Here is a 23,362-nt window from a genome sequence, read left to right as displayed (position 1 = left end):
GAAGAACAATGATGAAGGATCAGTGAAGTGAAGGGCATGGAAATAGATTTCAGTGTTAAAATTTGGTCAGTGATATAAGATAATAATTAGTTTATAACCCCCCTCATCAAATCCTCCTTTTACTAACCACGAACAGAGATGAATATATGAAGTTCTAAACTACAGGTCAGGTGACATATGGACTGCCTCTGTGATGAAGTTCATCTCTTACAAATAATCTCTCTCTCTCTCTCTCTCTTGCATGCAGGGAATGAGCGTGGTGCATGAGAGCTGTGTGTGGGAGAGCGTTTGCTGAGCTGTTTTTCAAGATGTTTTTCTTTGATTCTTTGTTTTGTTTTGTTTTATCTACGTTTCCTCTTTTTTTTGTGAGTACTTATAAGGTCTTTTTTAGCTGAGGACTTGATGATAGTTGTTTTTTGGTTTTTGTATGGCGTGTGTTTGTGAGGTAGAATGACGTCTACCCCTTCGGGGGGAGCGTCGCCTCTCTCCCTCCGAAATGGTTTCAGGTGCATGCCGGAGTTAGGCACGACAATTGAGGATGTGCTCCTAGCAGTTGCGGAGCAGGTTGGTCACGAAAACATAAATTCTGCCTCTAAAATGAATAAGGCAGTCATGGTGTTCTTAAAAAGTGAAAAACTAGTAAAGACACTGACTGAAAGCGGAATTTGGGTCAAGGAAACATACATTCATCACAAAAGTTACCGTCTCAAATATACCACCGTTCATTGGTAATGATGTAATTATAAAAGAGCTGACTAGATTCTGTAAAATTGTGGGTGGGGTGAAAACGATTCTGCTTGGATGTAAAAATGCCTCACTCAAACATGTGATGTCTTTTAGAAGACAAGTTTACATGTTTTTGACATCTCCCAACAAAATGCTTGATGTATCTTTTCATGTGTTTCACGGAGAGAGTACATATATGGTGTATGCAAGCACGGAAAGTTTGCGTTGTTTTGAGTGTGGAGACATTGGACATAAATGTTTTATCTGTCCGCACAAAGAGCACACTACTGAGAATCAAGGCTCGTTAGTGGTTGTGGAGAATCATACAGAGCCGGAGGATAATTCGCAAATAGAGACGGTCCATTCTATGGAAGAACCTGATGTGGCAATGATTCAGAAATATATCAACACTGATGTTAGACAAACATTTTCTGTTGTTAATGATAATGAAAAGCCTAGTGGGAGTGGTGTTGGATGTGTTCAGCAGAACATTGATGGTCCGGTTTGTGAAGTACATCTGGATAAGAGAAACGATAAGTAGTGTAGTGATGATGAAATGGACAGGATGTCAGAGGTTACTGTGGGTAGTACAGGAGATGATGAATCATGTTCTGACAGTGATGTAGGTAAGGCCTGTGAAGGTGAGCTTTATACAGTTGAGCAGATCAATGCTTTCTTAGATGAAACAAAAGGAAGGAGTGTTTAACTTTGGCAGTTTTTCCCGGATCTGAATAAATTGATAGAATCAGCGATGAAAATATGTAGAGAGTGTAGTATTGAAGTGCTGTCTCAGCAGAAGAGATTTAGGTTAAAGAAATATATAACAGCAATCAAGCAAGGCTCAAAAACTCTTCGGACTAAAGGTCAGACTACAAGAGGCAAATCTAAATAAGAGCACATGGGTGTTTAACTTGTGTTTCTTTTAACAACACTGGTTTCATTTAATCTCTCACCTTATTTTTTTGTGGATGTCCTAAGATTAGGGTTCTTAAATATAAATGGGGCTTGAGAAAGGAATAAATTGGCTCTGTTAAAAGAATGTATTGATCCTAAAGAAATTAATGTCATGTTTCTGCAACAAACTCATAGTGATGAAAGAAATGAAGTAGACTGGGGTTTGTGGTGGGATGGGGAGTTTATTCTAAGCCATGGCAGTAATTTAAGTGCAGGGGTGGCAATACTCTTCTCATCAAAGACTAAAATTTATATTTTATCTAAATGTGAAGTAGACAAAGGACATCTCCTGGTATTAAGAGCTAAGATAAAGAATAAGGTTTTTGTTTTTATAAATGTTTATTCTCCTACTATAGTGACAGAATAAGACTTTTTCAGAAAATTAAAGATTTTATTTGCACTTGTGCTCATGATGATTTTTTAATTGTGGGAGGGATTTGGAACTGCACTATAGATTTTATTAGTGACAGAAATGGGAAAGAACCCCATCCCTTATCTGCTGCTTGCTTAAAAGCTTTTTTAACACAGTCTGAACTTATTGATATTTGGAGGGAGAAGAATGAAGGACAGAGCAATATACTTGGACAGAGAACAGGATTAGTGCTGCATGCTTAGACAGATTGTATCTGAAGAAAATTATGTGTTATTGGTTAGTGAGAACACAAATAGTTTCAAATGCAATTTCAGATCATCACCTTATTACTGTGCACATATTAGTGTCTCAAACAACTCCCCAGTTGTATTATTGGAAGCTTAACATCAAGCTCCTTCAAGATCATGATTTTTATGATCATTTAAAAAAATTTGGAACTATTGGACTGATCAGAAAGGTGACAATGAAAATCTTCTTCAGTGGTGGGAATTGGGGAAAGTTCAGATTAAACTTTCTTGTCAACAGTTTTTAATGCACACACAAAGTGAATTTAAGCATGCTTTATCTGTTTTAGAACAAAACATTTGTGAAATTCAGTGTAATTTGTTGAATCAAAATGATTCTTGCTTACAAGAAAAATTGATTACTAAAAAACAAGAATTAAGTGAAATGTTACAAAAAAAGGTTAAAGCTGCTTTGGTTAGAGCACAGTTTATGTCTGTGTAAGATATGGATGCTCCCACAATATTTTTCTTTAATTTGGAAAAGAAATGTACTTATCCTAATTTTATCTATTGTCTTAGTAAATTTGATGGGACAATTACCTCAGACCCTCAAGAGATGAGAAGACTTGCGGTGGATTTTTATTCTAATCTATTTGCAAAAGAGAACTCTTATCATCTTTCAAATTATAATGAACTTTTTGTTGACCTGCCAGTGCTGGACAAGCGAGATGAGCAATCTTTAGAATCCGATCTTTCGCTTGAAGAAGTGACTGAAGCTGTAAATCAGCTTTGCTTAAGAAGAGCACCAGGCATTGATGGTCTACTGGCAGAGTTTATAAAGCTTTTTGGGGAGTAATTGGACAAGATTTTTTTCAGTGTTTTAAAAGAAATTATAAATTGAAGATACTCCCTAAAAGATGGCAGCGAGCTGTTCTTTCTTTTATTCCAAAAAAAGGAGATTTATGTATGGTTAAGAACTGGAGGCCTGTGGCTGTTCTTACCGCTGACTATAAGATACTCTCTAAGTGCATTGCTAATAGGCTTAAAAAAGTTTTAGAGAATTTAATGTTTGAAGACCAATCTTACTGTATACCCAAAAGATCTATTTATGACAACTTGTTTTTAATAAGAGATATTTTAAACTATTCAGAAGTGTTCACTGTTGATTTTGGCCTTTTTTCTCAAGATCAAGAGAAAGCTTTTGATCATGTTGATCACTTGTTTTTATTGAGAGGTATTTTAAACTATTCAGAAGTGTTCAGTGTTGATTTTGGCCTTTTTTCTCTAGATCAAGAGAAAGCTTTTGATCATGTTTATCACCAATATCTGTATCATGTTCTTAAGTGTTTTGGTTTTGGAATTATTATTTTTTTTGTCATGGATAAAAATGTTGTATCAAGGTGCTTCATGTTTGATTAAAGTGGGAGGTGGGTTGTCACAGTAAAAATGGGAAAAGGAATTAGGCAAGTTTGCCCAATGTCAGGACAACTTTATAGTTTGGTAATTTAACCATTATTTTGTTTGCTGCAGAAAAAACTGAAGGGTATATTTATAGCTGGAAGTGTGTATGAAAAGGCTTCTTCAGCTAAACTTAACTGGGGAATAACAGAAGCATTATGGTATGGATCTAAGATGAATAATGGTACTAACTCTTTGCCTAAACTTCCTATGAATGTGCAGGGGAACAGAATAGGCTTTAACTATTTAGGGATATATCTAGGTCGAGATGATTTTAAAAAGAAAAATTGGGAGGGGTTAGTGGCGACAGTCCGTGCTAAGTTGTCTAGATGGAAATGGTTGCTACCCTAGTTGTCATATAGGGGAAGAGCACTGATTACCAACAATTTGGCAATTGGCTTGACAATTGTTTGCAATGAAAATGAAAGGAACATTACTTGGTGGTCTTGCACCATTCTACATTGGAATTTTTGAAATATGGCAAATGTTTTCTCTCTTTAGAGAGTAGGAGAGTCCTGATATGTGGACTTTTGAAGAACCCTTATTTTTTAATTATCTTTTTTTCCACTGTGAATATACGCTCTGGCATCAGATCTGCTCTGGTTTTGCTGGAGCATCTAGAATATGTGATCTTAGAAGAGGGTGTACGTGGCTAGAAGCAAAAGAATTGACAGAGAGAGTGGGCTTCAGGTCTGTGCGTATCGCTCAACCATTGCTAGAAGGCTTAGAGGCTGCACTCCCAGTATCAGTGAGAGACTTCCTAAATGCTACTGCTGTTAAACCCTGCACAGAGTTATATTCTTTCCCTGAGCTTAAAATTTGTTTAAAGAAAGAAGATTGGGAGGAAGTTTCTGGGAATTTGCTGTCAATGAATATTCCAGAGTTGGGGTTTCAGTGCTTTAACCAAGAAGGTCCTTTACAGAATATGAGTAAAAAATGTCAGTTATCAGTGTCTTAAGAATTTTAAAGAAAGTAAATGGACTTTAGTGTTGGGGTCAGGCTCTTCCCCGAAAGGAAGCTGGCAGTCCCTGTACAAAAGACCCATTGAGAGACGAGTAAGAGATCTCCAGTGGAGAATTGTACATGGGATATTAGCTACAAACAGACAAATAGCAAGGCTAGATCCTATGGTAGGGGAGGGATGCCCTTTCTGTGGTGAAATTGAGACTATTTTTCATGTATTTATGCAATGTTCTCGTCTAAGAAATATTTTGGAGTTGGTAAAATGTTGGAGTTTGAAGCTAATGGGTCCTTTTCGTCTCAATTTGTTTATTTATGGTCAAAGTATTCAGTTAATAAAAAACAGAAAGTGTTAATTTTACATTATCTGTATGGTATGACTAAATTAGCAATTTGGTGTACTAGAAAAAACAGAGTGGAAGGAAGGGGAGAGGGAATAGACCCTGTCTTAATGGTTAAATGACTTGTAAAGAAAAGACTAACTTTGGAATATGCTTATTATAGCCTTACAAATAATGTGATGTTTTTGTTTTTATTATTATCTTTGGGGAGTTGATGAGTTGAACCTGACGAATTTGGAGGATTCAAAGTAAAAAAAAAAAAAAAAGAAAGAAAAAAAAGAAAACTTGTAAATTATGTGTATTGTACTGGGTTTATTTTTTTATTTTATTTATTTATTTATTTTATTTTATTTTTTTTGTAATCTATTAATTGTTTGTAAAGGTATGTTTTATTGTATAAATAAAGGGCTTTAAATCTCTCTCTCTCTCTCTGTGTGTGTGTGTGTGTGTGTATACAACTCTCAAGTAACGTAGTCTGTTTCCACTTAAAATAAAACATGCAGGGTGTTTATTCTGTCAGTGCCGCGCTCTAATCTGGTGTCCCTTATATGACGTCACACTGTGACGTCTGTTCCGCCATCCCCAGTCTCGAGGTTGTGTTTACGGTCATATTTGGCGGGAGAAGACTTGACGAGCCGCTTTCGGTTTAGAGTACGAGCTGAGCTACTCTACTCTACTCAGAGAGCCGCGCATACAGTAGCACCCGCGTGCGTCAATGGCGGCGGCTGTGCCTGCAGCTCCCGTGGAATCTGTTCCGGACCGAAGCGGAGCTGAAGACGAGCCAAAAGTCACCGAGCCAGACGAGGAGGCAGGGAATGCGCAGGCTGGGCCCACAGCGGGCGCGCAACAGCACCGACTCGCCAAGTTACCGCTGTCCCGCATTAAGGCCCTGATGAAAGCTGATCCGGATGTGAGTCTGGCGAGTCAGGAGTCCGTGTTCATAATAGCCAAAGCTACGGTGAGGTGACACACAAACGCTGAATTCAGTTCCAGCCGCACTGCATAGTGCTCTCTCTCTCTCTCTCTCTCTCTCTCTCTCTCTCTCTCTCTCTCTCTCTCTCTCTCTCTCTCTCTCATTTAGTCTCCAATTATCTATCTGACTGAATAACTAATGACAGTTGCATACCTATTTGTCTGAAGTGATGTATCTATCTCTCTTTCTATTCAAGGCCATAACCATTTTCTTTGTGCTATCTCAAAGAATAGACGAATATAATTAGAATTTCGTTTCATCACTGATATATCTTTCAAATGAGATGAATGTGTCAGCTGGCTTGAAAAAAGAAAGTACCTTAAATTATTTACTGCCCTCAAGTTGTACCTCATTGTGTTTCCCCCCCAAAGTAGAATATTAACACAATATTTCTTCAAGAATCCTAACTGCTCTTTTCCATGCAAAAACAGTTCATATTGACCACTGCTGTCAAGGTCCAAAGAGAAGGAAAAAAGTCATTATTGAAATATCAAAAAGTAGTCCATACAACACATAGCTGATGTTTGGCCCCAGAATGCTTGAATAAAGTGCATATACTGTCATACTGTTGTGTCTTTATACTGAAACTTTACTAGTGCTTTATAGTATTTGTCCTTTTTTAATATTCACAGCTCCTATTTGCTATAAAATGTTATTCTATGGAATAGAGCTGCTTAAAATATATATTTTTAATTTTCAAGAAATAGTAACAGCATATGGGTTTTGAACAACATTAGGGTGATTTGAATGAGTGAGTAAGGGTGTGTTCACACTTGGCAGGTTTGGTTCGATTAAAACAAAATCTGGTGCGATTGCTCTGTTAGTGCGGTTCATTTGAACAAGTGTTAACACTGCCATCCGAACCTTGGTGCGCACCAAACAAGCGGACCAAGACCATCTGAATAGTGGGTCTCGGTCCGCTTCCAAACGAACTCTGGTGCGGTTCGATTGATATATGAACGCAACATGGACCAAAGATGTCTAAATGGACCAAAAACAGGAAGTAATTTGCCTAATACTGACCTCAAGCATACCTGGTTCTTCTCATCATAGGAGCTATGTTGCCCATTACAGTTCGGTACAGGCGTTGTAACCACCGTCAGCCGTCCTTGCAGCATATCTTCGTTTGTGTGTACAACGGAGTAATTCCTGGCACTGTTTTGACTCCTTTACACATTTTATTAGCTCTTCGTTTGTTCTCAGCTGGTAAAAATACCAACATATATACATATATAAATATAACGAGCGCATTTAGCCCAGCAGCCAGCATTGTTTTGGATGATCGGCAAGTTCCGTAAAAAAAATATACGTCATAAAAGCTGTCCAATCAGGTTGTGACTTTTTCCTGATGCCTTTGGTTTTGTATCGTTAGGTTCGGTGTTAAAAATGCCAGTGTGAACGCTAAGCAAACCAGGACTAAATGTATCATTGTCTTTTTTGGTCCGGACCAAGAGAACCGAACTACAAGTGTGAACACACCCTAAAAGTAAATTTTCCATTTTTAGGTGAACTACTCTTTTAACTGCTGGCTAGTTTTTTTGAGCACAGACTTGATAAGGACATACTCAAAATAAGATCTCTTTTAAAGAAGACTCTTAGGAGATGCTGTACAACATTTTTAATTAATTAAAGACATAAAGAAATGATTTGGTACATCTAAAATTTATTGTAAATTATTACCTAATATTTGTATTTTAAAAATATATGACGTTGTCTTTGCCACAATCTAAAAACTAATTTGAAGCCACAAATCACAGGTGTAATGTTCTGGTTCTAATCTGAGGGTGATAATGCTCTAATTTGTGTTTTATGAATCAGTTTCTTAGACAAGGTCAAGTAAATTTTTTAAAAAGCCATCCCGATCTCATGAAACTTTGTACATATTTTACAAGTTGGCTGTTTCATATGATTTCGTTTGTATAAATTCGTACGATTTCTTCACGTGCAAATGCTCGGATGTGTAATATGGAAGTCAGAGTGGGTTCTGTACATGAGGCATTAAGAACATGCTTATTAATATTATGCCCTTACTCAAATCCCTTATCTAAACCTAACCGATGAAGTAGAGTGTGTAAACATGATAGGAAACTGTTGTGTGTGACAGAAGTAACTGTCGCGTATTAGATGGAAACGATGTCCAGTGACGTCATTGGCTGTTGTGAAAGTTGTATGAATTCATAAGAGTGCAGTCGTACAATATCATGCGAATTAGCCAAATTTAGAAAAGTTGTACGAATCCTTACGATTTTGCTGTGAGAGTGTGTTGAAAAAGCTACTTCAAAAGCTTGCCAGATAGCCACATTCATTCAATTCCTTTATAATATACACACATTTGTGCTCTGTCTTAAGCCTGATTCGCAGAAAACTGCTCCAGTCATGTTTTCACATTGACAATTATGAATGACATAAAAATCACGTAGCCTACTGTGCATGACATATTTTCAATTTGAAACGGTGAATTCTACCAAATTGCAAATAAATGACTGTTGGTCGTTACAACATTTCAATCATAAAACAGTGGTCAAATTTTGCATGTTTAGTTAGATACTTACATCTTACATGACACTAACACACTAACCCTGCGTTCCAAACGAGATAAATCCGCCACCGAAGGGCACTTCGAAGGGGGAACGATCGTGGCCACCATGTTGAAGGGTCGTTCCAAACTGAAGGGCTCATACAGTAAATAGCTGCTTCGAAGGGCACTTCAAAATGGGCGTTTCCGTAGGGTACAACTGATGGACACTTCGCTCCCAAGCAGACCAGAACCGGACCATACGTCATAAATCTACAGGTTTGTTGTAAATTAAACCAGCTGCACCTCTAAACACTGTGGTTTATAAAGGCGTTTAATTATTATAATGAACTTTTTAAAACATTTAACACCCTGGCTTTCTGTTTGAAACTGGCTTTTGCTTGTGTTATTTTCCTGTAAATTCGCTTGATATGTTATTCTAATAAAGGAGTTGAAATAAAAGGAATATTTAATAATTGAACATACTGTATAGGCTACTGTACATTTGTATACTGGCTCTTTTTTTTTTTGGTTCATATTTGTAAATAAAACAAATATATAAACATGAATCTTAAATTTCTTCATAAAGTTTAAAAGTTTTAAAACATTTTGTTTCGGTTTGCATTCTGAAAATAGTTAATAGTATGGAAAAATCATGTATAAAGATTTCTGATTAGTTGCAGGTGATGGTCATTAGCATCAGCCTTTGTGCAACGGTAGCGGCTCCTTTGGCTTGGATAGATGACGCTGAAGAGCGTTCCAAATGACTGATAGTTTTGACCCCTACACCCTTCAACTCTCCACAGCTCTCACTCTGGAGCATAAACCCTCTGAAGAGATTGGGAGATAGGGATGAGCCCTTTGGAATGGAATGCCCCTTAAAATGAACTGCTTGCTGATGCGTGGCGCTGGTATAATCCACAAGGTTCCCGCTTGGCTTCTTAAACTTGAGTCCAGAGACTCCAGCCTTCATCGATTTGATTGGCTATCTCAAAATACATTGACGAGTAGCGTTAGACTACTGAGCACGCTAAAAATGATACTTTTTTTTAAACCTTATGTTATTCCTGCAACAACTTAATGACAGTTAGACAGCGGTGCATAATGGAATGCAGCAGAACACCAACAAGGATATCAATAACTGGGGGGGACAATTTGGCCATATCTGATTATTGGGGGTACTTGTCGCCCTCAATGTATATTGTGGTTACGGCCCTGTGTCTGTCTATTATTGTCATTCTGTCTGATGAATAGATTTATATCTCCACTCCAGTCCTTTTTATAATGTTAAAGGATATATATATAGATATATAGATATATATATTGCATGCATAATTATGTTAAAGAATGTTTTGATTTTTGAATTTCTGTATTTTCAATATTAGTGTTTAAGAAGTTATGCTTCAGCGTACCTGATGTAATGTTTGTCTGGAAATTCTGGGTACAAACTAGGGTGTAGCTTTTGATTTCTAAATATCGATAGGGCTGTTTGTGACCATCCACTATATCTCGGTTCACAAGACAACATTCATTCTTTTTCTGCCCGCAGGAGCTTTTTGTAGAAATGATTGCAAAGGATGCTCTTGTTTATGCACAACAAGGAAAGAGAAAAACCCTACAACGAAAAGACTTGGGTGAGTTGAAATATGAATTTCGAAAATAGTTCAAATAGAGTTTTAGCTAGAAACATCAGTGGAATTGATGCAGTTATGATTTGTTATTTTTCTCTCTGGCAGACAATGCTATTGAAGCAATAGATGAATTTGCGTTTTTGGAAGGTAAGCGAGCCATAATTTAATGATATTTCCTTCTGGCAATAGAGTAAAGGAGAGAGTTTTATTGATCTTTCTGATTGCCTTCATTTCTTTCCTTTGTTTCTATTCTAACCTCATCTTCTTAGAATGGAGAAAACTAATCCCAAAGCCCCTTGACTCCTGCCATAGTTAAATGAACACCCAGACCTTTACTTTGTATTTTGTTACCTCATGAAATATATTTTATTTTGAATACAACCAACAGGACATTTACAAGCTCAGACATCATATTTCCCTGAAAGTCCTTTTCTCTCTGGAAGCGAACTGCACAGAGACTAACAGTTGGTAAAAACATGGACAGAAATGATCCTTTAAAGAATGGCAAACATCCATCCAACATACAATGGGATTTTTTTTTTTTTTGCTCTAATTTTTCCAATTTAAATACAGTACTTTCTCCTTTCCCAACTTATAGGGATAGTTCACCCCATAAATGCAAATTCTTTCATTATTTAGTCACACTCATGTTGTTCCAAATTCACATGACATTGTCTCATCTGTGGAACATTAAAGAAGATGTTGGGTATTGTCAGCCACCTTTTTCCATACAATGAAAGTCAAAAGTGACTGAGGCTGTCATTCTGCATAAAATCTGTTCTGTTTAATGCAATAGTTCTCAAATTTTTTGGTCATGACCCCCTTTGAAATGAGAAAAACATTTGTTTTGGGAACCCCCAACCCCCTTCCCATTACTCTGATCAAAAAGATTAACTGCTTTTTCTTTCATCCTCATGTCACAGGGAAAACATTTTCTTTTAAAAAAAACAATGAAAACTGTCACTAGGAATACATTATGCTTTTATTTTTTTATATATATAGTTTCTGTGTTACATAAATATATAAATAACTGTAATTAAAGGTCCAGTATGTAAGATTCAGAAACCCTTGTTATTAATGACATCTGTGGCCGTTAATTGAACTGCAGCCTGTTGCTCGTGATCGCGCGTACACACTCCATATTGACTGAACATGATTCACCGGCATCATGATGACAGATAAGGTAGCATAATTAAAATTACACAGTTATGATTGTTTTACTACAAACTTTGAGACTGTATATTATATTTGACTCTCCAGTGCTGAAACAGGGCTAAAACAAAGTGTGGATATAGGTATGACTATGTGAGACTGTAGTTTGAAGTAATCACTTTTCTTTGCATGATACATAGGCTATCGTATAAATGCAGTCAATATCGGCGATAGCTAGCTAGCCAGCTTTATCAATAGCTGTTAGCTAAATTTGTTGGGTGATGACAGTAGCTGTTTATAAAATAGACTGTACATTATAAATATGTTGACACAATTCAGTATTGATATGATTCCATCACAACTGTCATTTTGATATCGATGCACTATTGTTTTATAATAATAGAATGTATATATTTTCTGTATAACCAAGTTATGTTACACTAAAGAATGGGTCTTTTTGCATTATCTTGAACATTGTCTAGCATTCATTTCATGTGCTATTGTAGTTTACCTTGCTGAATAATTACAGATTAACATTTTGTCAGTTACTGTGAATCAGCATACCTGACTTTTATTATAAAGAGAAGATCGTTGAAATGATTTATAGGTAGCTTGCAATTCGTCAGCGTTAGCAGGCAAGATCAAGTTAGCTAAAATTACACAGATCAATCCTTATGGCACTATATTTCACATGCTTTGCAGTTATGTAAGCTTACCTGTCCAATAAGAAGAATGCCAATTCAGGGTTGGTTTTGATCCCCAAAACCAAACGAAGTTTTCGCTCGACCACGATCACGTTCCCGCTTAGCCAGATGGGATTCAGTAAATGTTTTTTTTTTTTTTTTTTTTTTTTTTTTTTTTGGCTTACTCTTGAGTTTGTGTAGGAGTCAGTGTTGTACTGGGAGCCGGACGTTTGCTGGATTCCATCTCTAATATAACGTTACCTAGTGTTGCAGACTGTCTGTTGACACTGTTAAATAGCGGAAGCACTGAGGCAAGGCTCTCGGAAGCGCGCATAAACGTCACATCCTTTGGATTTTCCTGGCAAAAGCGACCCGCTCCCTTCACATGAAAATCAGTCTACAGGCTTTAATAGGCAACATAGGAAGTCCGGGAAGGGCTCATTTTTTAAGTTGCGTTACAAGCCGTTCACACATTGGCAAAAAAAAAAGGCGAATATTACATGAAAAATGTTACATATTGCACCTTTAAGCTTAAAACATAAAAAGGAATAAATAAGAACTGATATCTGCAAGGATTCAAACCTGTGAATGGAAGTCTGCCTCAGCAGGATAAATAAAAGCGTTTTTATAATTCTCATCCAGTAAAAATAAATGACTGTTAATGGCCCATCTTGGCCTGTGCTAAGAAAAGTAACAGGTACCACATGACAGCGTCGTCTATGCACTGTTTCGGGAGCGGTCCGGAACTTTGGACGATAATTTGCACTTGATTAATGATACTGAAAAACATAACCACAAAAAATAAAAACGGATTTAAGACCATTTAAAAAATACTGTTGCGTGGCCTATATGTTTAATCCGGTCCTGTTTAGGAGCAGTATTAATTTATAATAGCTCACCTAACAATTAAAATTTCTGCCATCATTTACTGACCCTCGTTGTTAGTTTGACTTTCATCGTTGAAACGCAAGATTGAGGAATGAGAGGATTGTGATTTTGGCTGTCCAAGCTCCTAAAGCACATAAAAGCACTATAAAAGTTGCCCATAACACTCATGCCTTTATATTTCAATTCTTTTGAAGCCAGACAATAGTGTTGTGTGAGGAACAGACCGAAATGTATGTGTTAATTAATTTTTTTTAGCTGAAACTGCCACAAATGAGAACGTCTTTGGGTATGTATACTCTTCGAGCGCACCTGACAACACGTGCACGTGTTGGGCTGTTGAGAGCTGCATGTGCAGGACGCTGTGAGGTGCCAGGCAAAAGCTTAAACAAGGCAGGAGAAAAGGCAGAGGAAAAGAAATTGTGACTCTTGTCACTATTTTTGTTAATTGTGTGAAAAAGTTAACTAGATTTGAGAATGGGCAGTCTTACCCCCCCCCACTTACTATACCTCTTGGACACACCCCCACACTTTGAGAACCACTGGTTTAATGGAAGAAAGAACATTTTAAGGATTTGGAACAGCATTAATGTAAGTAAATGATTATAGAATTTTTATTTTTGGGTGAACTATCCGACGACTATTAGTAAACCATTTGTAGATTTCCCTGGAATGTGTAAACAATTTGGATCTGTGTTGCTTTCAAAACTGCTTTTATTTTAGCGTCCAGAGCAGCCCAACAAAGCAACATTGACTTCACCAATGGTGTGACATTGGGGCAGGACTGTCTGTGTGTATCAGCCACTATCAGACAGGGCATGTTAAAGGGTTAGTTCACCCAAAAAGGAAAATTCTCTCATGATTTACTTACCTTTAAGCCATCCCAGATGTGTATGACTTTCCTTCTTCAGCAGAACCAAAATGAAGATTTTTATAAGCAGATCTCAGCTCTTTTTGTCCATATAATTCAAGTAAACAGGTGCCATCAGACTGCTGGCTGTTTGACGGTCCAAAAGGCATATTTAGGCAGCATAAAAGTAATCCACACGACTCCAGTCGATCAATTAATGTCTTCTGTAGCAAACCGATAGGTTGGTGTAAGAAACAAATAGATAATTAACGTTTTTAACTTTAAATCGTTGCTTCCAGCCAGCGCTTGGATGTGAAATGTACCAACTCCTGTGTGATGTTCATTCCTCTGTTGTGTACAAAGCGCGCGCTTCGGACTTCTCGCGTGAACACGCCATTGCGCTTACATCACTGATGCATTGACTGCTGGCAGGAAGCGCCCTTTTTTTTTTTTTTTTTTTTTTGGTTAAAGTTTTAATTTTTTTCTTTTTTACACAAACCTATCAATTTGCTTCAGAAGACATTAATTGATCAACTGGAGTCGTGTGATTTACTTTTATGCTGCCTAAATATGCCTATTGGACCGTCAAACAGCCACTAGCCTGATGGCATCCGTTTATTAGCATTTTATGGACAAACTGAGCTGACATCTTATAAAAATCTTCACTTCGGTTCTGCTGACGAAGGAAATGGGATGGCTTAAAGGTAATATTAATTTTTTGGTGAACTAACCCTTTAAGGAAAACCTTTTTGAAAGCATTATTATTATTTGGTACTGATTGTACGGAAATTAAACACTTCAGCTTTAAATGTATCTGCTTGTTTTCTCTTTGTCACTCTCATATAGGTACTCTGGATTGAACAGACAAGCTCAGATAAAGACTGTTAGCAAGTTCTGAAGGTCCATTATTTTCCTCATCAGTCTGTTTGTGGAAAACAAACAGACAAACATGTTGGTTTCATTGTGATGTTAGACTGTTTGGAAGTTGTGCGGTTGTTATAGTTGCAAAGTGCCAATTGTATTTTTTCAATATTATAAGATTCATATAACTGTGTAATGTTTAAATAAAGTGAGGCTCTTGTATACTTTCCTCAGTTATATTTTCATTTGTCTTGCTGAGCCAAATGTTTTACCATCTGCATATTTGTAGCTTATTTTGGCCAAGAACCACCCATCTAGACATGAAGACACCATCTAACTGACATGTAAAGCGACTAATAAAAGTTTGTTTGTCAGGTAAATCTAATACCCATCATATTATAATAGACTGTGTGGAAAAAGAAACTTATTCAAATAATAGCAACCCAATCTTGTGTGAATGATTGCAGAGAAAACTACAGAAAAGCATGTAGACTTTGTGTAGAATGTATGTCCATTTTAAAAGTAATAAGTAATGATTATTTCAATACAGAAAACAAAGTACAATTATACAGTTCTGCTAGATCTAGTTTACTGGCTAAATGTCTCAAACTGAATATGTGTGAGAGAGTTGAATCCAGTAACCTGGCAAACTTGGGGTCTTTTAAACACAATGTTGGTTTACCGCTGAGCTGATAAAAACCTGTACAGCCTGACTCCTGGTATTTGCGTAGCAGTTGCATCTGATTGGAGATTCCGTAAACAGACTATCGGTCTTCCTCCATGTCCATGGAAGTAGGCATATCTTCACTGTTTACCACTAAATATTGAGGACTTTGTCTTCAGGCAGGGGACTAAAAGACAAAATATAACATGCCATCCTATCCATGGATATCTGTGAATCAACAGGCCACAAAGAATTCAGCAGAAATTCCATGATCATAACAGCATAGCTTATGTCTTTCCTGAGATTTAACTAAAGCGTGTCCCCAGGGAAATCAGTCTTCCCTGAATGGACAGTCCTGGTGGTCTCTCAGTGTGAGAGATGCTGTCGATCCAGCAGAAATAAAAGCGTTGCCAAAAAATTTAAACCAATATTTTGTTTTCGTTATGTTGGTTTTATGTCCTGATCCTGGACATAAAATTCATTAATTCGAGATTAAGCCAAGCAAGTATGTCAGTCATTGCATGGGCAATTTAAGACCATGATAAAAACTGTAGTATGTCATGCTGAAAATTCTTTGCATGGATGGACTTTTATAACATGCTATTTAGGATTAGGGAACCCCTAAGTATTCAACTTTGGTGCATAGCTTATCCTGCACCAAATCATGTGGCTTGTTGAGGAGAGGAAAGAGAGACCCAAGCCATATCTAGGGACCCAAATATCTCTCTGACTTGCATTGGGCTCTTTTGACTTTGGTCAGTAAGTAACCACCCAGCTTCTGCCAAGCACTGCCCTGGCAACACAAGCAGTGCCAGTTGGATTTGTTTCCACCACTTTAATGTTCCATAGAATGCCACCATGTTATGTTACAGGGACAACCCCCTTAAAGAGAACCAGGGTTAAGTGCCTTGTTTATGGATTGCCCCTTGATGGTTGAAATTGTACAGTTATGAGCCCAGATCTTAAACCTCTTGGCCACGCCACTTCAATTCTAGTGAATATCTGCATATACATATGTCTCAGTGTAGTGCCAATAATCTAGGAGCTCTTAAGCAAACAAAACAAACCCCAATTTAAGCCATTGAAGTGTTTTTTTTTTGTTTGTTTGTTTGTTTTTTTGTAAATAATTTGTAAAAGCTGTTCAATTGTCAATAGCCCATGAAGCTGTTCTTCATTCACAAAATGAACAGTGGTTTCTTTGAGCAGCGATTGGCAGGTTTCGTTTGGCATGCTGTGCAGTGCCAAAGAAATATGCTGGAAATACGATTGGCTTGTGCACATGGTGAGGTATGTTTTTGCAGCTGAACCTTTGCATGCCTTTCACACATGCCCTGGGACATGCAGATGGCATATTTTCGATCTAATGATCTCAGGTATGCCAAAACCTTAAAAGTCCCAACAGTCCCTCCACATGACTCAAGAACTTGACATTAGGATGGGCTCTAAATGTCCGCACATGAGTACCCATATTGATTCCTGATGTGTGTTGGTTCAGATGTTTTTCTCACACTCCTCCCTTTGCAAAACAGACCTCAGGACTGCATTTAATCCATTTCCAAAATTTTTGCACTGAAATATAAATCACAAGTTTCCCCAAAAGTTTGTCATTTTAATGTAAGTTGTTGCCTTTCATTCAACTTCAGGCCCATATTTCATTTCAGACTACTGTTGTAAATCATCATTTTTTAAATATTTGCAGAAATTTTCCATAGCTTTCATTTTATTAGTATTATTAATTTATTGCAGTTGTAAATTTGCTTGCATACAACAGTGATGGTCACTAAACTGCAATAATTGTGCCATGCATCGCACCTTCAATTGAATATCTTAACGTGCTAATTGGGGAGAGTTCTGCGTTTCTCAACAGAGAGGGGAGATGCTATGACTGTGAAAACAGCACACGAGGGTGGGAGCGAGGGAGAATGTGGGTGTGTTAGTGCGTGAGAGAATAAGAAAGCGTACTGTATAGGGAAAGGGAGGGAGAGAGGAGAGAAATAAAAACAGCACAAGAGGACAGCAGGCAGCACAGAGGATAAAATCCCTCTGAGGTTCCACCATGTTCCTGCAGACGTTCTCCATCCTCTTCCTCTCTGCCTTGCTCTTCAGCTGCCTGGAAGGTAAGATGAAACTCTCCCCTACATCTGATAATGATGTTGGAATGTGACGGCAGGAACCAGATCTCAGTGGGAGACAGAATCCTATGATGGCTAGACTGGTTTAGAAGCTTGCATGCTGGAGTTTTCATGCATGTTTGAGGATAGAGGTATTTTACAGCTAGATGGGAGGCTCTACGAAGTAACTACAACACTGAAATTCCTAAATAGGATGAAAAGAATCGAAATCGGATTATGGTACCCGATTGCCTCCACAAACTGTTGAACGTGCCAGCCAAATGTATAATTTCATCAGTTACGATGCTTAACTTTGAGGTTTGAACAGGATTTGGGGGCCAAGTGAGAATCTGTGTTGAATTCTGGTGCTGGATTGTGATCTTTTCCCACCAGGGAAGGGTGTGCAAATGCAGCGAGATGTCCAGTGTTGCATGCAGTACTCTCATGGCAAATTCCGGACCAAAGATGTCCTGAGGTTTGAGGTGCAGACGGAGGGGCCAGACTGCAGCATAAAAGCCATCATGCAAGTATTCTAGGCATCCTGAAGCAATCACAGACATGGAAAAAAATGCCCTGTTAAAGCTCACAGACGTTGCTGTCTAAGCAGGTCATATTTTTATTACTGAGAGTGGTAATTGTCAGGCAAGTAGAGCAAAAGAATGCACACAGGCTGGGCTGTCAATGCCCAAACTGTTTCTTCACCAAGACCAATTTGGCCTGCGCTGATTTGAAGCAGAGCAATTAAGAGATTTGGGATTTGCTGAATGTAAAAACAATTGAGTTTTTGAAGGGAGGTTGGTGCTGATGTTCTTGCCTGTTTGAATCATGGCAGATTGTACACCAAAAATGTGGTGAAGTGTGCCGATCCAAGGGACAGGAAGGTGAAGAGGTTACTTCGGAAACTGGTCCAAAGGCAGGGAGCCAAAGACCACAGGACCATGTGGCTACAACCACATATGAATCTGCCTGTGATGTCAGAGGTAAGATACCCACATATTCGTCGAAGTTGTTTTGGTGTCCTAATAAACTTTTTGCCCTGTGGTCCAGAAATTGGATGTCTTGAAGTTTAAGATGCTGTTGTTAATTCCCAAAAGATGAACAAGGTAAATAAGATTTAAATTATGCCTTTTTAATAGTGCTCAAAAGAAGGGTTCCAAAAGTAAAAATCCCATGAATTTTCTCTATGGAGAAATATATTTTATAGGGATAATGTGTGAACCTTTCAAGACAGACATACAGTACCGTGAGCTCAGAGATTAAGTGATGGTATATGCTTCTGTAGAAGCCACAAATCAGTTATCACAACTTTTTTTTTCTTCTAAGTGTTTTTGCCTAATTTCCCAGTGAAGTACTACACTACCCTAAAATCTGAAGGGATATCCACCAATTAGAGAAGTTAACATGAAAATGCGAACCATGGAAAAAGAGATCAGAAGTGACTGCCCCCTACCATAAAGCATTTTGAATGATGTAATCAAGTCAGTCTCACTACACTTTTAAACCACATATTATTGTGTATATTTCAATATTTTGCAATGAACTTCAAGTATATGCTATTTTATACTAACAATCAATGACTAGTAGTCAATAGTTTTATATTGCACTGTTGATTCTGATTACATCATTTGCAAAGCTTCATGGTATGAGAAATTAAAGGGGTCATGAAATGCTATTTTTTATAATTTTATTATCTTCCCTGAGGTCCACCAATAATGTCAGTTAAGTTTTTGCACTGTCATAGTTTAGTAATAAATGATCCTCTGACTGAAATGCTCCTTTGGGCCTCAGCGTCTCCTTTGAACTTCTCGGTTTTGGCCTCAGCATCTCCTTTAAACTTCAATGTAAACGGCCAATGTTCTGATTGGCTAACATCATGTAGCTCCTCAAATTCAACCATATTTGAAACTCAATTGGAAGAGAATAGACAAGCTCTCCACAACGTTATTAAAGTACAGTTCAGGGTTTACACATAATGCACATTCAACACATTGCATCCGAATATTTTAAACTGTTCACTCAAGCACATCAGCATCATAAACTATCAAACAGTCATGACATATGAAATATTATATATGAAACTGTTTACTCATGGTTTTGCTGTCAAGTCCAAGTGTTTTTAACTGGCCCCATCCTTCAATAACAGTTCCTTTGAAAAGCTTGAATCGTATTATGACTGGTTCACAAGCTGTCCACGCTGATATTAGCCACACATACACAGTTCCTAGCATGATGAAACATGACGCACATACATAGGTACACGGAGGCACAGATCGCCAGAAACACATCCAAACGGTCAAAGACGTCCAGCTAGTGCTTGTTTGCATACACCAACAATCAAAAATAGCGCAGATGGGCGCAAGAACAGCAAGATGCAGAGCAGCTGAATGAAGCCGAATGGCATCTCCTTTTCTGAGTTGTAAATGACACTGCATCTTTTAAAAGCAGAGCGATAAACATGACAACGGTCAAAGATGTCTGTCCAATGCATGTTATATGCACAAAAAAACTTGATGGGTCCCTTTTTGGTGTTCAAAAATAGTTGGTCACACTAGGCCTTGTCTCTCTCCCTTTCTGTTTACGATATGAACTGAACAGCAGTGGGTGGGGCCAAGAGTGCGATGAAGCATGTTATGTATGGGGCATGTAAATACAACATCTCATGACGTCACTAACACACAGTTTACAAAACGAGACGTTTCAAAGAGGTGGCAATTGTAAATGTTATTTTTAGACTGGGGAGGAAGTTTTGAGTTCTGAAATCTACATTATGTTAAGTTTTAATAGTACAGTTACCTCTTATACTGTATGTCTAAATATGAAGGAAAACTTGATTTTTCATTTCATGACCACTTTAGCTCCCTAATAAATAAAACAAATGGTCTTGCACCTTTTTTTTTATTTTCAAATACAAATTTGTTTCAAATAAAATGTTGTAATTCATCTCAGAGCTTGATGGTTTGGTTTCAGGCTTAGATTTGTTTATTAAAATATTATTTTTGTAACACTTTACAGCAGTAGTGGTTCTAGCTTGTATGGCGCCCTGGGCGAAACCCGCTTCGACACGCCCCCAAAGTTGTTGACTCATGCTGCCCCCCCGCATGATGCCGCCCTGGGCAACTGCCCATGTTGCACATGCCTAAATCCACCACTGCTTTACAGTAAGGTTCCATTTGTTAACATTAGTTAATAAATTAGGTATCATGAACTAACAATGAACAACATATTTTTGACAGCATTTGTTAATCTTTGTTAATGTTATTTAATAAAAATACAATTGTTCAGTGTTAGTTAATCATAGTTCATAATGCATTAACTAATGTTAACTAATACTTTTAATTTTTAAAATGTATTAGTATATGTTGAAATTAGCATTAACCGAGATTAATAAATGCTGTAAAAGTACTGTTCATTGTTAGTTTATGTTAACTAATGTAGTTAACTAATGCTAACAAATGGAACCTTATTATAAAGTGTTACCATTACTTTAAATGCATGTAGAGAAAATGAATGGGGGAAAATGTAAGAAACCTAGGAACCTAAAAAAGTGGCCAGAGGCTGTTGCGCTCTCTTTTGGTATTATACTTTTTTTTTTTTTTTAATCAGTCAACACTCTGAAGATCTTTAGACCTTAAGTTTTGTTCATTTCTGCATACACTGAAGTGATCCCACTTTTTTTTTTTCCTTTTAGACCAAGTGAAAGGTGAGAGAGGAAAGTTGATTGATGAATCTCCAGCCTTCTTGTGTGTCACTGTTTTCTTATATGTATAAGAAAATGTACGTAGACTCATAACATTCACTACCAAACAGTATGTTATCCAGATATATTGTGTTATTTAGATGTCCTCTCAAATGACTGTTAATCTATATGCCAAAGTATTCTCTGAGACTTGTAAAAGGTTGTTCATAATCTCTGCAGCTATGTATAGTCTCTATAACTCATACAAGCTCTTCTATAGAGTTAAGTAAGCTGGTATGACTGTTCTCAGCCAATTTATAGTGCAATTACAGATTCTTGTGTATGTTAAAACAAAACTGATTTTTATATATAAAAAGATCTAAAAAATTGTCCAAATTGTCTTGTTTTTATTGCAACAGTTAAGGACTCTCTCCCCATCTCTCAGTGGATGACACTTAAGCAGAAGAATTTCCAATAGAACAGATGAGATTGAATTACACTTCATTGCCAAGTGAAGCGTGATTCAATTTATTTATTAATTTCTTCTCTTTTTCTTTTCTTTTTTTTCATTCCAAGTATACTGGTGAACTTCAAGAAAACACATTTCCCATCTCATGACAGCATGTCCCTCCCAATATTCAGACTGGTGGTCAAAATAACCGAGTTCATTCTTATACCATTACTCACCAATAGCTTTTGTGTTTTATGTTATACTGTAAAGTGATAGTTGTTGCTCACTGATAGTGTACTGTGAGTTGTAAGTTGTGGTTTGTTTGGACAAGAGAAACACTGGAAAATAAGTTTAATTCCTGAGACATGTATTCATCTTTACACTTTCCAGACTTTAAAATACCAAGTTATTCGAGCCAAAACATATTTTCACAATACCATAAGAAAACACTCAAGTACAATAAAACTAAAATCTAACATAAATGCTTGTATAAATGCTTTTAAATAATAAATAGTAAACAGTATAATGGCATTTCTACATAGTTTTCATTTAAAAGTAACAATCTCCATGTGATTTATACACTGTCTAGAATATCATCCATTTATACCAGCACTGACAGAAGACTTAACTGGTATGGGACAGTCGGAGACTGGGGTCGAGTGCTTTACCCAGGCACACTGGCTAGATGGGCAGCACAAACATTTATAGAGCTGGCTGATAGATTAGTCTGAAGAACAATAACACAACTAACAATGTAGCTTTACACAAATTGGCTGGCGAAGCAGAACCAGATAACCGGGGTAATCATTTCTAGATTCCATCACAAAATAAAACTGATTCTTCATAAAAAAATGAATCACTTCACAAACTTCTAGCTATTAAAACTGTCTTTACTGGTGCCATTCTACATTTCATCCTGCTGATATGTACTATCAAAAACCAACCAGAGCAAATCATTTCACTAAAAGCTATTTTTAGGGGAGGAATTATACTTTACATACTTCACAGTCACATGGGAAAAAGTAAAAGCACAGAACAGTGAAGGGAAATGCAAAGATCAAAGAATATAATTCAACATCAAATAAACATCTAAAAACTTGACATCTTTACGTCTTAAGTTAAATAATTAAGACGTTGATGACGGCAAACAAAAACCAGAACATAATCATCAAAGTAACTGAAAAAGGTCCCCTTTGTCTCTACATGTGATGTCATCAGTGAGTTTGGTTTTGCGTGTTTGATGCAAGAGGTCATTGTGTAATTATGCTGGTAATAAAATGAATTTCAAAACACTCTTTTATACTTGTTTATCCTTTAAACAATTAGAAAGACCGGTAACACTTTCTATGAAGCCTGTATTTATAATGCATTATAAGGGTATTCTTAATGCATTATAATATATGCATAATGCCTTATAATAAACCTTATATGTTGTATTGTCTCATAAATAATTGTAACAACAGTTCTAATATGATATAATACTTAGCTATTTATGGTTATAACTTGTAAGAGTATACTGCATTATAACACAGTCAACAACACATTTTATCCACATTTATTTTAAGTTATAATGCATTATTGGTCTCATATTATAAGTTTCATAATTTGACATTGTTTATTTAAGATCAAAACATGCACAATATCTTCCTACAACTTATGAGTGGTCTTTTACCAATTTAAGTCAAATGACAAATGCAATGTCTTCTTGTAAACATCCAAAAGGATTTATAATGTGGTCATAATCATTTATAAGTGGTCTTTGTCTGCTTTAAATAAAGTAATAAAAGCTACAGTAGGTATTCTTTTAAACAGCCATAAGATATTATGAAGTGGTTATAAGACACATTTGCTTTGAACATTTTTATAGTAATACT

The 23,362-nt window shown here is 36.9% G+C and overlaps 2 protein-coding genes across 3 annotated transcripts; both read left to right on the top strand.

Moving 5' to 3' along the window:
• Nucleotides 1–5,601: 5,601 nt before the first annotated feature.
• On the top strand, nt 5,602–14,815 carry LOC127427689 (DNA polymerase epsilon subunit 4-like). 2 transcript variants are annotated; one of them, XM_051675429.1, is made up of 4 exons: nt 5,602–5,994; nt 10,074–10,158; nt 10,261–10,302; nt 14,572–14,815. In XM_051675429.1, exons 1-4 carry the CDS (start codon nt 5,752–5,754, stop codon nt 14,583–14,585), a joined length of 384 nt encoding a protein of 127 aa, XP_051531389.1. In that variant the 5' UTR covers nt 5,602–5,751; the 3' UTR covers nt 14,586–14,815. The 2 variants fall into 2 exon arrangements, with proteins under 2 accessions (XP_051531389.1, XP_051531390.1); XM_051675430.1 differs by lacking the exon at nt 14,572–14,815 and adding an exon at nt 10,425–13,891 and having other exon boundaries at nt 5,748–5,994.
• A 199-nt stretch (nt 14,816–15,014) lies between these two features.
• Nucleotides 15,015–21,418, top strand: LOC127427692 (C-C motif chemokine 17-like). The gene is made up of 4 exons (XM_051675432.1): nt 15,015–17,367; nt 17,755–17,884; nt 18,194–18,341; nt 21,050–21,418. The coding sequence occupies exons 1-4, from the start codon at nt 17,307–17,309 to the stop codon at nt 21,056–21,058; spliced, it is 348 nt and encodes a 115-aa protein (XP_051531392.1). The 5' UTR covers nt 15,015–17,306; the 3' UTR covers nt 21,059–21,418.
• Nucleotides 21,419–23,362: the final 1,944 nt, after the last annotated feature.

Source organism: Myxocyprinus asiaticus, chromosome 37, assembly GCF_019703515.2.
Source record: "Myxocyprinus asiaticus isolate MX2 ecotype Aquarium Trade chromosome 37, UBuf_Myxa_2, whole genome shotgun sequence".
Classification (NCBI taxonomy): domain Eukaryota; kingdom Metazoa; phylum Chordata; class Actinopteri; order Cypriniformes; family Catostomidae; genus Myxocyprinus; species Myxocyprinus asiaticus.
This window is presented reverse-complemented; position numbering and strand designations above follow the sequence as displayed.